The sequence below is a fragment of the Mytilus galloprovincialis genome, chromosome 9, assembly GCF_965363235.1.
Source record: "Mytilus galloprovincialis chromosome 9, xbMytGall1.hap1.1, whole genome shotgun sequence".
Classification (NCBI taxonomy): domain Eukaryota; kingdom Metazoa; phylum Mollusca; class Bivalvia; order Mytilida; family Mytilidae; genus Mytilus; species Mytilus galloprovincialis.
The window spans coordinates 87,981,394-87,997,937 of record NC_134846.1 but is presented as its reverse complement, the minus strand read 5'-3'; the positions used below and the strand labels follow the sequence as shown (position 1 = coordinate 87,997,937).

Genomic DNA, 16,544 nt, shown 5'->3' with positions numbered 1-16,544 from the left:
GCACTTGGTGTTCATTGCAAGGCTTCAAATGATGCTTGTCGTGCTGAGCTTGGTAGAATTCCCCTCAAAAATAAAATTGTTTTTTCAAGCATAAATTTTCTAGAGCATATACTTTCATCAGAAAATACACTTGTAAATCAAATTTTCTGTGCAACAAGATTTTCAAACCCCTGGATCCTAAAAACTCAGTGAATTTTACAAAAATTAGGATATTCATATCTTGTTGAAAAAAGTTGTCTAACAAAGCCGCACTTGGGACAAGTAAAACAGAGAATTTATGATCAGTGCTTGCAAAATCAAAATGCAAACATACAGGAGTCTTCTAAGCTCGGTTTCTTTCGTCAAGTCTACAATATGGGTCAAAGACCATCATATGTTGATTCACTAAACAATTTTTAAATGATAGAGCAGCAATATGCAAAATACGCATAAGTGCACATCCTTTAATGATTGAAAGGGGAAGACATCTTAATATTCCTAGAGAGGAAAGATACTGTCCTGTCTGTAAAAATGGGGAAATTGAGGATGAACAACATTTCTTATTAAAATGTAATAGATATACCTCAAAGCGAGAAATATTAGAAAATAAAATAAATGTTATATTTCAAATACAGCGTAACATTACCGCTGATGAAAAAATAATTCTTTTGGTCAATAATAGCTCAGCATTATTACTTATAGACTGTCTTCCTCTTTCATATCAGAGTGTCTAAATATAAGAAATAGTGAACTTATATGATACATCATTTTGTAACTTTTCATAATTTAGCATGATATGTTATCATGGAACCTTTCATTCTACCATGTCAATTATTATAGTTGTATGTAATGTCATAGGTCTTAACCATTTACTGTTAATGAGTTTGTGCCAATAAAAATATTTGTATTTGTAGTTCAAAATTCATTAAATTTATAAAGACCTTTATTACTCTATTATTTTATTTTTTTTTTTTTTTTTTTTTTTTTATGACGATGCTCCAACTAATAATTAGGTCATTAGACCCAGTAAAAGGACGACCTTACGTGTTATTTAAAACGTTTTGAGAAAAACAACTCGTCATATGAGGAGGGTATGTTGGGGTTTACAGACTAACTAGATATTATAATATTAATGGGCAAGAGAACAGAATAAAGACAGAAAAGTGTAAAAAATAGAGAGAAAAATTCAAAGAATAAATAATAAAAAGGGTGCTAAAATAAAAAAAAAAAGACAATATTTAATATATTGAAGAATAGAGAAAGGACCCCGTTAGCGATTACTGCCGAAGTCTTTCCGTTATTCATTACGTTGTTGACCTTCACCCTAAACATTGGCATAGTTGTAAACAAACATATTGATTGCAGAGCATATTGGTCAGACTGGTCGGACAGCGAAACAGCACCACAGTAATCTTAAAGGTATAATTCTTTGTAAAGATTTTATAACTTTATTTTATTTTCTAGTTAAGGCTGGATGACAGTCGTTTGGAGAAATATAACCCGAGTTAACCAGTAATATCCAGTTTTTGGTGATAAGGTTATAATTTTTCTGCCTACGGCTCTTGATATAACAGTCTCGAGATGACAGTATAACATATTTGTTTGTATTAAGGGATTATATAATAACGAAAGGTAAGAATTATTAATTTAGATGTATGTGTAACATGGAAAGACTTTTTGACATATGATAAAAATAAATAAACAAACTTTAATAAACATTTTATTGTGTAATAAACAGTCATCTTAATTGTTCTTTTTTCGAAATTGCCGGAATATGAATGTGCTTTCCCAGTATCCGGTCATTCCAGCCCCAAACCGATCAGGCCCCAAGTCAATCTGGCCCAAAGTCAATCCAGCCCAAATTGATATGGCCCACGTCGATCTGGCCCCAATCTGGCCCCAAATCGATCGATCCGGCCCCATAATAAAATATGAAATAACTATATTGATTTTGGAGGAATTTGCGACACATTTAACAGTATAAATTGAATTTGCAAAATGTGTCCGAGATGGATGACAACAGGTAAGTGAAGTATTGGAGTACCAGTTAAAGAACTATTTTAAATCGATACGAAAATGAGTGTTATTGTGTCGCTGGTTGTATAGCAGCTTCAACATATTTTAAAATATGAAGTTTTTTTCCATTATCATGATGATAACTTTAACTTTGAATGTCATGGCGATTTTATTTTTTTTAGTTCATACACAGAATATCTAAATAAATATTTACAGTCCACCTGAACCTATAAAATTTAACTCATCATAATGACTTGATTAATCAAATTATTAGTCTATAATTGGTTTGTTTATTCAACAATTGTCTGATGATTGTGAACTAAGGTAATGCCACTTGTAATCACTTAATTAAATCAAATCAAATGCACTTTCTCCTGGAATGCCCTCTTTACAATAACCTCAGAACAGATGTGACTGATTATATAAAAAAATACCCCAGTTTAGATAATTCAAACAGAAAAGATCTTTTTTCATGGATCATGATTAATGAAGATAGCATATTTTTATCTATTTTATGTGCATATCTCGATAAAGGCTTGCAACTTAGAAAATCAGAAAATTAATTAGTTAACTTAAATACTCTAAAAGATATCAAAATTATCTCCCCTTGACCACTGATTCTTTCCTCGTGCATTTGAATTATTATTTTATGTTTCTTTAATCACTCTGTAATGTTTATGTCATGATGTAATTAATGTTATGCTCTTTATGGGCCCTTTAATTTGGAAAATAAAATATTGTATTGTATTTTATTGTATTGATTAATTAAAGTTACGTAATCAACCAGGTCTTTATAGTTTGATCTTCTGGTTCAGGTTGGTGTATATAATAATAATTAATTGTATTTTTTTTCAGGTAACATCACAGGCTTCTATAACACTTGGTTTTTTTTTTTTTTTTTTTTTTTTTTTTTTTTTTTTTTTTGTAAACAAATGACAATGCAACACATGCAGAAACAAACTATAAGACATTTAAGATAACAACTGCCATTTCCCTGACTTGGTACAAGTAAAAATATTGAACTCTGCAGAATTTGTCAGAATCAAATTTCTGAATAATATAAATCTAATATTAGAAAAATTCATGTCCATTAAATTTTACAGAGTTAGGCCATAAAAAAGAATAGGTTTGTTTGCCCAAACCCTACCTACCCAGAAAAAAGCTGCCTACTCAAATTCTTTTATTGTCCTGATTTGAAGAAGTTTTTTTTTAATCAGATAGGCATGAAGACTAATAAACACCCGATACTTAAATTTCTTTAAAAATAAAGAAAAAAGAAAATGCCTACCTACCTACCCACTGTTTCAACCTTGGGTAGGGTTTGGGCAAACCAAAATATTTTTAATTGTGGCCTTAGATATTGTATATTTGTAGGTCAAATGTCTTAAAGACTCGCCAAACAAAACAAAAAACACCTTTCAAGACGGCATGTACATTGTAATTAGGCAAAAAAATACATGTGTTTGTGCTACCCTGGGCCTACCTACCCTAATTTTTAGTGCCTACCCATACACTTTATATCCCATTATGGAAAAAGCACGGTTAAAGTCGGACTGATTCCATAGTATTGGCCAGCTAAAACATGTTTTTTAAATTATTATTAAATATAATGATATTGTGCTTATTTGCCTACCAATGTACCCTATTTTTTCAGCATTTAAGAGATAAAATTAATATACAGATGAAATAGGCCATTGAGACTTAAACGCTTGTTTAAGCACACAATTAGTTTATTGAGATTTAACAGAAGTGGACATATCCTTGTTAGGCATTTGAGTCAAGAACACAGAATTAACCAAGTTTCCCTTGGTCGTCAAGGTAAGTTCAGTAAGTTATTCATAGTCATCTACAATATGGGTAAGTTGTCAACTGTTAGTAAATGACAAATTAAGACATTAAGTGATACAACTGATACTGTAATGGCATAAATCCCAGGCATGATTTGATGTGGATAATACAAAAAAGAATTGAATAAATGGGATACAGGGACGACATATATCATTGTTAAAACCAAGTATAATGCCTCATCAAACAAACCTTTCTGTTTTAAGTCTTACCACTTTTCCTTATCTGTTTCAAAACAAGGAGGCACTTCTCCCTATGATTGAGAAGTGGTGGTAGTCTGTTATTGTGTATATCTTGTTTGGACAACATAGAAGTAGTTTTTTTGACACATGTAAATCTCAGACATGTGATAATTAGTTAGTGTGGAGTGTAACATCAGATGATGAAGAAAAATAGCATGGTGTCCAATTATCTACTGACCATTATAACAGATTTAATGACCAGCTGTATTAACAGACTTGTTTTATTTTAGCAATAACGGTTGGTCAGATGCCTGAAAATTTTGCTTGGACTTCTATTGATTATAATCCTGATAACTGGGTGTGGGACCAGTTAAACAAGTCCCCCGAGGTACTGCTCTCTACAGACCAGGAGAATGTCTACTTCTATACAGATCCAGTCTACCAAAGTACAGGCACTGCAGGTAATATCATCTATTCAAAACTCTTATATTTATGTTTTATGCATTCTATCTGTTCATTTCAAATAAAATGCTGTTTATAAAAAAACACAGCACTGGAAATTGCTTTAGTATTTTGCCATGCATGCATAAAATAAAGATATATTTTGTAGGAATGTCAGCAAGTACTCAATCATCTCTCAATAATGAGATTTTAAAACTGATCAACCATCAGATAAATTTGGAAAGATAAAACAAAAATACTGTTAAAACATACTTGTACAATGTACATATAAAACTTAATCAATTTTTTAAGTAAGCGCTTTGACTTTTCTCAGAGTAGAAGACGATGGAATGCTCTGGAATTTATATTTTCCTTTGATCATACATATCTATCAACTAAAAGCTCAAGTAAAATTGTTAATTTGTCTTCTTTGAATTTCTCTGATCTTTTTGAGACCTTTTGTACAACCTCATATTAGTTCTGATGAGTAGTTGACCAAACTGAATAAAAGTTTTAAATTGATACTTTTTGCAGAAGTATGGGAATTTAGCATATATTTTTTTACATGCAAGTTCCTCTTGAATGATTTTGATGTGACATCTGGTTTATTGAGTATGGTGATTCTTGTATTAAATGCAATTGTACTATCAAAATTATTCAATATTGAAGGAAAATATAAATGTATTTGTCCTGAAGTCTACTTCTGAGAAAAAGCATAAAACATTGTACTGTTTAGATATTTCAATATTAATAAGTATATAATTTTGTTACTTAATTTATATGTAAATACTTCAGATAAATTATGTATTTCAAACCCTAACATGTCTTATTTTATTTTTAATATTTTGTAAATTTGTAATGTTCATATATATATATCTGTTACAGTGCTGTGTTTTTTTACCTACATGTATATCAATATTTTAAAACTACATTATTGAATAATAAATTTCTTAAATCCTGATTTGGATTTTCAGTTTTATTAAACTTCAATATAAATGTTAAAATTCCAGTGTTTCTATGGGTAAATACTCTTAAACTCAAGGGGATAACATTTTTGTAATCTCCCCATCTAATACAGAGCAATTAAAAATTTAAAAGAAAATGTTTCTAATTTTGAATAATATAAAAAGATAATATAAAATAAGTTGATAACAGTAGATTCAGCATTTTCAGTTACATAGCACAAAGCTGAGAGGGTGCTATAAAAGCCACCTGGTACCCTTGAAGTAATCTTACAAAAAATCTTTGTATGCCTGGAATTACAGTGCTTTTCTCTGGGAAACAATTCCAATCTGCGCTATCACCTTCTCAGCTATGTGTTATTCTGATTGCTTTTTGGATTTTGATTTTTTAATACTTGAATTTAAGATTTCATCGTATCAATACATTTTTGTTTCATATTGATTTTCTGAATAAAATTTCTATGCTGAAATAAATAAAATTATTAACTTGATTAAAAAAAAAGTAATGGCCAACAAATTTTTTGAATTTGAGTAAATATTGGTCCTTCTGAAGGATTTTGATTACATTGATTTTTATACAACACGTTTTAAACGTGTGTTTTGAACATGTATTATTAATGGTTTGTGTTACAGGTGCTCAGGGGAGACAACTCGAGAGAAAAGATGTTTGAGTGGAGGTAAACCAACAGCCATTTTAAATGGCACAGTCTATCGTAACTATTGTGTTTTAAACGTTTTGCATGGCATTTTGGCCTTGTAAAACATATCCTCACTTAGCGTCCATTATCATAATGATCATAGAGTTACATGTATATATTTAAATTACAGTAATAATTATGATGAAATAATAAAATGACAAAGGAGTCCCTGAATTAATCTGAAGAATACTTTCTGTGAAAATTATGCTTAAAAAATCTGACTATGATGGCCGTGATGGTGAGAAGATACAGTGACTAAAGGAATTGTATAAAATATATTGTATAAATTATTGTTGTAGGAACAATGGACTTAAATCAAATCTTGGTATCACTGATTTTTTCTTTGTGTCTGTTTTTATTTTTATATGATTGCATTCAAGTCTGGTGATTTCATTCTTTCAATAAGTCTGCATTACATTGACATAACCAGTATATCTTATATCAACACATGCAGATCTTCGTGTGCTTATTGTTTCAGTTTAGGAGAAACAAATTCCACAACCAATAAACATTCATATTATTTTGTCTTATTCCGTATATATAATCTGTTGGAATGTGTTTATCTTATCTAATAACCTACTAAGACCTAAGAATATGTCAGTAAAATATATTGATGTCCATCGTCCTGAACGTGCATGAAATATTTGCCACTGGACATGTAACAAACATGCAATTATTAGTTATTGGTGTCCACAGACACATGATTCATGATCAGTTCCTAACAGCTTTTGTTGTATGTGTTATCTGTTGGTTGTGTTTGTTTGAGGTTATTTAGGTCATGGTTGCTTTTATCATGGTTATGTGCCTGAATTAAAGTCAGTGATACCAAGTATTAAAAGAAAAAAATACTTATAAAGAAATAACATTGGTAAAATTAAGAACTTACAAAAAGATGTATGTGAGTTCAAAATGATTTCAATGAATTTATTTCAATGTTGTAACTAATAAGTGTTCTTTGTTTTTCTTAACAGGTGTAAGAGGAACTAAAGGGTTTACAAGTGGAATACATGTATGGGATGTACACTTCCTAGAGCCCCCAAATGGTACCTCAGTAATGGTTGGTGTTGGCACAGAGAGGGCACTATTACACAAGGGGAACTATAGTTATGTTGATCTTATAGGTAAAACAAATAGAACAGATTTGTTACAATTGCTGAATTTCTCGTTTCTGTTCTTAAACGTTAGTTTGCCACAACCAAATGTTATGAAACTTATACACAAAGCTTATTTCCACAAAATATAGATCAAGTTTGAAATTGGGTGGTATAGCTTTAACTGTCTTGAGTAATGCCCCTTTTTAGTTCCCTACTGACGAAATCTAAGGGGACTTTTGCTTTTCTGTCCATCTGTCTGTCCACACATCAGTGTTGCAAATCAGTTTGCTGAAGTCTTTTTCCTTGTGCATGAAAATATTGATTTGATATTTTATATATTGTTAATCATGACAAATTACAGATCAAGTTCAAATTTTGTTCAGGTTCGATGATTTTGTGCAGAGTTATGGTCCTTTGACTTAGAAAATTAACTGAAATAATCAGTTTTCCACGCTTTTTTTCGTCATGCTTGAAGATAGTAATTTGATAGTTGGTACACAATACAGTAGTATTTCAGATTAAGTTAGAATTTTGTACCAGTTTGATCATTTTGTGCAGAGTTTTGGTCCTTGAACATACAAGATTTGGTTAAATAATCTGTTTTCAAACACTTTTTCACAGTCATGCTTGAAAAAATTACTTGATATTTGTTAAATTGTTTACACCATGACAAATTATAGATCAAGTTAGATTTTTTTTCAAAAGAATGAATTTTCAACCGGTAGGGAATGCCAATTACCCAAATGTTATGAAACTTATGTTCAATGCTTAGAACCGCAAAATACAGATCAAGTATGAATTTTGGTGTGTTACTTGAACAGTTCTAGATTTGTGCCTGTTTAAAATAAAAAACTGGCTGATTTTTTCAACCAAGTGTTATGAGATCTAGACTTATACACAATATATATATTAACAAAACTCAGATCAAGTACTAATTTGGGTAGCGTCACTTTTACTGTTTGCAAAACTTTGAATTTTTTTAAGACTTATAAAAAAGAAGATGTGGTATGATTGCCAATGAGACAACTATCCACAAAAGACCAAAATGACACAGACATTAACAACTATAGGTCACCGTACGGCCTTCAACAATGAGCAGAGCCCATACCGCATAGTAAGCTATAAAAGGCTCCGATAAGACAATGTAAAACAATTCAAACGAGAAAATTAATGCCCTTATTTATGTAAAAAAATGAACGAAAAACAAATATGTAACATATAAACAAACGACAACCACTGAATTACAGGCTCCTGAGGCTTAAATTAAAATATTGTTTGTTTGCAGTTTACCGACCGACCCTTGAAAATCCTCCCGACTGTGAAAATTTTATTGCTTTAAATTTGAAGAAATTTTTTTTAATACTTCTATTGACGCGATCCGGAACTTTGGGTCCTTTCCGGAAATGATTTAAAGTCTGGGTCAATTACGCATTTCAAGTTCGCAATCGTAACTACTCGGCCATTCTCGCTATGCAATACAATTTCTTCGTGCAACCAGAAAAGCCGAGTAGTTCCGATTGTTCAAGTTCGGTTTTTCTTAGCTTCCCGTCAAGCGTTCATGTGACCATTTAATGATAAAGCACATGGAAATTGTTTACAGGTATCCATGAAGTCACGGAGGAGTACTTTACGCTGTCGTCTCGTGTCAATTTTAAGACAAATAACAAACAAAAAAGTTTATTAGTAAACTGTTTATACAGATTCAGGCAGATGATATCATTGACGATGATGCAGCGGATATTCATAACTGACACGATAACCATTCTGTCTCAAACAAATCGGGTACAGAATCTGTGGAGCCTGACTTTATGGAACCAATTTCAGTGGTTAAATAATTCGACAGCAGCTTGAAGTATGGCATATTTTCTACAAATCGTTGTGAAGATGACAAAGATGAAACCACTCCTCCGTGACTTAAATCTTCATGGATATCTGTAAACACGCCTGTACGGAGGAAGGGCTCAATTGAAATGTTTATGGATGTAGATCATACCAAATCAATAAGAAGCAACCCTAACTACACAAAGATGTAGAGAAAATGAATGGTTAGCTTGAAAAATAAATATACTCTCTCTATATTAAATCTATCTTCGATTGCAATGAGTATGCTCCTTTAGGATAAGGGGGGCTGCCCCACTCATTGCAATTATTCTCTTTCTTACAATATTAAATATACCCAAACTGTGTGGCCTGTGTGAATTCAATTAAAACATGTCCTTAGGAGCTATGCTGCCAATTTTTTTTATGCATTAAAAACATTTCAGTACAGACCATTTACTTTTAATGGGGTGCTATGGATTTCACCCCAAACTTTAGATTTCTTTGGTTTTCATTAAAGTCTGGCAAAAATATAACCTTATCACATATAATTAAATATTGTTAGAAATATGAAAACAGTCGAATGTCTTAATACTTTTTTTCAAGTTGCCTTTTTTCAATTGAGGAAGATTCAATGGTTATTTTTTTTTTATTAAAAATACACTCTTTAATACATTGTCTTATAAATCTTTAATATCTACATTTTTCTGATGAAAATAATCTACTCATGAAAACATTCTAGTCAAGAAGCATACATGTCTGAATATATTTCTTTAAAACAGTTCTAGTCATAATGACGTTCCTTGTTTATAAGTGTTCCAGTATCTAATAATTATACCATATTTTATGTCATAAATTGGATAATGACACTATGTTAAAGTTTCAGTTTTGGTTAAAAAGTTTTTTATCTGAAAATGCCTGTTCATTTGATGTTGGTTTTCAGCATGTCCAGTGTTTGTTGTTTTAAAATGTTGTTTTTTTTCTTCACAAGAAACTTGGTTTAGTGTAACTGCTTGTTTAAACTGTATTTTGGCTGATAAAATAAAATATTTTTCCTACCTACCGACCCTTCAGTCTGAAGGTACAGTCGGAAAACTGCAAACAAACATATTTTTAAGGTTGGCCTGACTTGGGACAGGCACATACATAAATAATGTGGCAGGGTTAAACATGTTAGCGGGATCCCAACCCTCCCCCTAACCTGGGACAGGGGTATAACAGTACAACATAAGAACAAACTATAAAAATCAATTGAAAAAGGCTTAACTCATCAGATGGACAAAAATACAAGTGGACTTAGACTTTTCTAACTCTTGAATCCCTAAGCTATATTTGGCAAAACTTTTAGGAATTTTTTGTTCTCAATCATTTTCAACTTTGTTCTTTATTTGATCTTTTTTTTAAATGTATTTAAGCATCACTGATGAGTTTTTTGTAGACAAAACATGTATCTGGTGCAAATACAAAATATCAATCCTGGTATCTGATTAGTTCATTTTTGCTGTAATTAACTTTATATGATATGCAAGCGGGGGCATCATCTTTGTCCCATTGTCACATTCCCCTTTTATATATTTTGATTGAAGATGATCTTCTGCCCTCATTTCAGATATGATTGTCCTATTTTTTTAATTTAATCTTTTAAACTGTTTAGCTAATTTTGATTTAACTCTACCATAATTATCCTTTGCAAAAACATGGCCTCTTTTACAAAAACAGGCCTCTTATGCAAAACTATAACACCAATAGAGTTGGAAAGATTTCAGATTATACATTGTAATTGAACTTTAAAATATATACAAAAAGTTTTCACCTCAAAATGTTCAGTTCTACTGGTATTATTTGGACAATGACTCCTTGCAACAGTTTTTTCCCTTAAATGTTTTGAGTTTTTTTTCTCCTTCAAATTCAATATTTTCTGGATATTTTATTGAAAATTTTCATTGTGTATAGAGAATATTCAGAAAGTAAAAAATGAGCATCAAGAAGAGGTATACAATAAATTTGACAAGACAGAATTTTTTGAATCAACTGGCCATGTATAAATTCAGAAATAATAACAATGTTTTATTAAATGCAAAATTTTATAAATTAGTATTTTTATATGAATAATGTGAAAAAGTAAAATTCCAAATTAAACTGCTGGTAAGAAAAATGGAAGTATTTAAGAGTATCTTTTGTATGTGTATGAATTGAAATCAATTAAGTACATGCTGTGTATTGATATCAAAGTTTATTTCCACAATTTTTACAACGACTATTATTCCAATTCTGTCAGAATTTAGGTATAAAGTATGGGAAATTACATTGTCTATTTTTACAGAAATGCAACATAAAGAAACAGAATTCGAATCTACCACTAAATCATGTTCAGTACAATATTTCTCCACTCGGAATTGCATTTTACATTGAAAATTTAACAGTCTAGAAAGGAGAAATATGCATCACACTCAATGCAGTGGTAGACTGTAGAATACAAATTTATAAAACAGGTGTGAAAAATAAGTTCACCTTCTATTGAAATATCCAAAAGAATTGTGCAACATTGTTCAGAAATCCTCCATCTATCAGCTTAAAACCATCTTATCCCAAGTTCTAATGGCTGTCGTAAAATGTTTACAAGAGATTGTATAATAAAATAAAATATGGAAAATTGGATCAGAAAATTGTCTTGACAAGTTGAAAATTGGCTTGATTGAAGCACCAATGGTTCTTTTGACTTGTATATTTTCTTACAAAGTTATTAACTTGTATATAGATTATTAAATGTTTGACTTGTTTTAGACAGCTGGCAAAGAGATCAATTTAATCCTTATTTAGTCATATGCTTTACTACTGTTAATTTTAACCCCTATAATGATGCCTCTTATGTATTATCAGCTCTCTAGGATATAAATGGATGATCATGTATTGGAAAAATATGTGTTACTTTTTAATTTCTTGTTACAGGTATGGATTCACAAAGCTGGGGATTATCATACAAAGGGAAAATCTGGCACAATGGTCAGAGTAAGAAATTCTGCCAACCATTCTTTGACAAGACCACCATCATAACTTGCCAGTTAGACTTGTACTCAGGGACTTTAGCCTTTTACTGTAATGGTCAGAGCTTGGGCGTAGCCTTCACTGGACTGGACCAAGTTGGAGAACCTTTATATCCAATTGTCAGCTCCACAGCATCAGAATCAGAGCTAGGCCTTGGAACCAGAGGATGCAGGTACCTGTCTTTACAAGAAAAGTGCTTCCAGGCTATCAAACGTCGACTGGCATATAATGAGGCTTATAATGACTGTGTGGATTGTCTCCCTTTGCCCAAGATTATGAAATCACACTTAAGTGCTTTATACTAACATTGAAATGACAGAGCGATAACTTGGGCATTATGAATTCACACTTAAGTGCTTTGTTCTAACATTGAAATGACAAAACAATAACTCAGGCAGCTGTTTACCATTTAATGGTATATGTATTTTATTTGTTTTTACAAAATATTTTATTTACTTCTTGTAAGTAATAGTTTATTTGATACTTATAGTATCTACATTTTATGGGTAGAATATTTGTTCTGTAAGAGTGAGGTTTCAAAAGCAATCATGTGTTAATTAAGTGTTGAATGCATGGTGAAGTGGACATGTGCAATTAATTGGTCAGGTTATTGTTCAATAGTGCTTTGTTGTACTAATAATGTTAATGATAATGATGAAGGCATATATGGATGTGTAATTGTGTTATTGATAGTTTTGTGAATGGTACTGTTTATGCTACATACCAAAGTAAGGTTGTAAAATCTATGTACTAAATAGTGTTGACCAATACGATAAGAAATAGAAATCATATATTGGAAATCATCAAAGTCCGATAATGGATTTGTAATTTCAAAAAATCAGAATATTGTTTTTAACCTAATTGTTCAAAACTTATTATAGTTGATGAGTAAAACAAAAAATGATGTAATATATAATTTTATATATATATATAGCAAAGAGAAGCCACTCTGTCATACAATGTAATGGTGATAGTCATGTGTTTGTACTATACAGGTGTCAGATAGTGAAATCAGAAAGCTTTATTATTTTTATGGATGAGGAAGAAAAGTTGTGTGGTTGTTTCCTGTACAGGTGTGAATTACAGTTCAGGACTCTGATTGAACATTTAATTTATGTTTTATTGACAGAAATAGCATTTGTATAGTTAATTTATACGACCATATTTGTTATATTATTTTCTAATCGCTTAATTATAATTTTGAATAATAAAATCTATTTGTTATATGCTTTTGTCAGTTTTTGGATATAAAAAAGAAGATGTGGTATGATTGCCAATGAGACAACTATCCACAAGAAACCAAAATGACACAGACATTAACAACTATAGGTCACCGTACGACCTTCAACAATGAGCAAAGCCCATACCGCATAGTCAGCTATAAAAGGCCTCGATAAGACAAAGTAAAACAATTCAAACAAGAAAACTAACATCCTTATTTATGTAAAAAAATGAACGAAAAACAAATATGTAAAACATAAACACACGACAACCACTGAATTACAGGCTCCTGACTCGGATATCTTTTTGTAATATCATGATCTCCTAAGAACAAGATAATGCATCAATCAATCATGAAACTAATATCATACATATATATATTATATAGGTCACCTTACCGCCTTCAACATCAGCAATCATACATATATATATGATATAGGTCACCTTACAGCCTTCAACATCAGCAATCATACATATATATATTATATAGGTCACCTTACAGCCTTCAACATCAGCAATCATACATATATATATATTATATAGGTCACCTTACAGCCTTCAACATCAGCAATCATACATATATATATTATATAGGTCACCTTACAGCCTTCAACATCAGCAATCATACATATATATATTATATAGGTCACCTTACAGCCTTCAACATCAGCAATCATACATATATATATGATATAGGTCACCTTACAGCCTTCAACATCAGCAATCATACATATATATATTATATAGGTCACCTTACAGCCTTCAACATCAGCAATCATACATATATATATATTATATAGGTCACCTTACAGCCTTCAACATCAGCAATCATACATATATATATTATATAGGTCACCTTACAGCCTTCAACATCAGCAATCATACATATATATATTATATAGGTCACCTTACAGCCTTCAACATCAGCAATCATACATATATATATTATATAGGTCACCTTACAGCCTTCAACATCAGCAATCATACATATATATATGATATAGGTCACCTTACAGCCTTCAACATCAGCAATCATACATATATATATTATATAGGTCACCTTACAGCCTTCAACATCAGCAATCATACATATATATATATTATATAGGTCACCTTACAGCCTTCAACATCAGCAATCATACATATATATATTATATAGGTCACCTTACAGCCTTCAACATCAGCAATCATACATATATATATTATATAGGTCACCTTACAGCCTTCAACATCAGCAATCATACATATATATATTATATAGGTCACCTTATAGCCTTCAACATCAGCAAACCCCATAAGCTATAATAATCTAAGATGAATTTTGAAAAATTTAAAAGAGAAAAATAATGGCCTGACTGTTCAAAGCAAAAAATGATATGCAGGAAATATAAAACATATTAAAATTGCATTTCTAGAATTCTCCTTATTTCTCTGCTATCTATGATGATTTTTAATATGAAAGAAAGGTGAAGGATACCAGAGGGACATTTAAACTTAAAAGTCTAACTTTTATGATAAGGACATGATGACAAAATACGAAACATACAATCAGACAAAAAATAGAAAACTAGACTAAGCAACACGAAAGATTAGAAATACATGAGACAGGGCACTTGAAATGAAAAGTAAAATCACAAAAATACTGAACTCCCAGAAAATATCAAAAAGGAAAGTCCTTACTAAAATGGCAAAATCGAAAGCTCAAATGCATCAAAAGAATGGATAACAACTGTCATATTCCTGGCTTGGTACAGGCATTTTCTTAGTAGATTTTTTTTTTTTTTTAAACTTACCTAACTTCTCACTTGTATGACACTTGAATTAATTTCTATTATATTGACTACAATGTGTAAAAACATGCATGCATAATAGGAATAAATGTCAAAAGTCGGGGTACAGTAGTCGACATTTTGTTATGTAATATGAGTTCACTAAATATGAATAACAGTGCCTGATCATGAAAAATATAAACTCTGATGTACAGTAATTGTCGTTTGTTTATGTAATTTATAGGTGTCTCTCGTTTCTCGTTTTTATATAGATTAGGCCGTTGGTTTTCCCGTTTGTAGGTTTACACTAGTTATTTTGGGGCCCTTTATAGCTTTTTGTTCGGTGTAAGCCAAGGCTCCCTGTTGAAGGCCGTACATTGACCTATAATGGTTTACTATTATAAATTGTTTTTTTTTTTTGGATAGAGAGTTGTCTCATTGGCACTCACACCAAATCTTCCTATATCTATTGATGTGAACAGAGCTTTTTTCTCAATTGTCCTTCGTGGCCTCTGATTTCGTTTCAGGAATGCATAAATTTGTTTTATGATTTGTATAATATTGTCTAAAACATTCAATTTTCTACGCATTATAACACTTTATTGTGATATATTTTGTACAGAATCTTAAAAAAAAATAATAAACAACGTTATGTATGTAGATGAACTCTAGTGAAGTTGTCACAACTCTAATTATCGAATGTCATGTGTACACTAGTCTCTCGTCCTTAATGAATGGAATATTGGATAGAATTAAATGTTTTTTATGTTTGTACCTTATATAGAAACTATAAACTAGAACTTTGGTTCAGATCATTTCAATTCTATCAACAAAAACTTGAATGAACCTCAACTTCAACTAGCTTTCCACTTTGTCTTCAACCGACTTGCCAATGTTGGTCGTCCGTTTGGCTGTGCAGGATGTATAATACGTAGTCACGTCTGGTCAGAATGGGGACATTTAATCTTATGCCCAGTTGTAGAGAGAATGCCACTCTTTGAGGAGTTCGTAGTTGGTCTACTGAAAGGCAAAGTTTCTGCTCCTATCCAATAATCCCTCTTTTCCAATGCATGACATTTTCAAATTTCCAGACCTTCGTCCTGTACAACACCTATTACAGGACTAAGCTCCCTATTGTGTTTATTGTAAATAATCAATTTGGTTTTTTTTGTTCTAAACTTGCATTAATATTTTATACTGGATCTATCAACTAGCCGCCAGTAGTTTTGAGTACTACGTGTAATGACCACAATTATTCAAATTCCTAAGCAGGTAGATATTTTACAGTAGAGCGGGATATAAAGAAATACGAATTTCTTGAATTTTTTTACGTTAGTATGAACAGAACAAACTTTTGCATTAGGCATCGACGTATGTGTGTATGTGTTTGTGTGGCAAGGGTGAACGTTCAAGAATCAAAAGATTGATGATTGATGTCTTTCTAGCCAAAATGATAGTGTTATTATATAATAAT

The 16,544-nt window shown here is 31.2% G+C and overlaps 1 protein-coding gene across 2 annotated transcripts; it reads left to right on the top strand.

The window, feature by feature from the left end:
* Positions 1-1,243: 1,243 nt before the first annotated feature.
* Positions 1,244-13,304, top strand: LOC143046281 (SPRY domain-containing SOCS box protein 3-like). Of its 2 annotated transcripts, none has more exons than XM_076219369.1 (5): positions 1,244-1,398; positions 3,650-3,813; positions 4,313-4,483; positions 7,095-7,244; positions 11,985-13,304. In XM_076219369.1, the coding sequence occupies exons 3-5, from the start codon at positions 4,330-4,332 to the stop codon at positions 12,383-12,385; spliced, it is 705 nt and encodes a 234-aa protein (XP_076075484.1). In that variant the 5' UTR covers positions 1,244-1,398; positions 3,650-3,813; positions 4,313-4,329; the 3' UTR covers positions 12,386-13,304. The 2 variants fall into 2 exon arrangements, with proteins under 2 accessions (XP_076075484.1, XP_076075485.1); XM_076219370.1 differs by lacking the exon at positions 1,244-1,398 and adding an exon at positions 1,458-1,611.
* Positions 13,305-16,544: the final 3,240 nt, after the last annotated feature.

Bases quoted from the DNA above. Each gene is read 5' to 3' on its own strand.
- LOC143046281 (XM_076219369.1), top strand. From the start codon at position 4,330: ATGCCTGAAAATTTTGCTTGGACTTCTATTGATTATAATCCTGATAAC. The intron at 4,484-7,094 runs GTAATATCATCT...TTTTCTTAACAG, and splicing joins CCAAAGTACAGGCACTGCAG to GTGTAAGAGGAACTAAAGGG. The intron at 7,245-11,984 runs GTAAAACAAATA...TTCTTGTTACAG, and splicing joins TAGTTATGTTGATCTTATAG to GTATGGATTCACAAAGCTGG.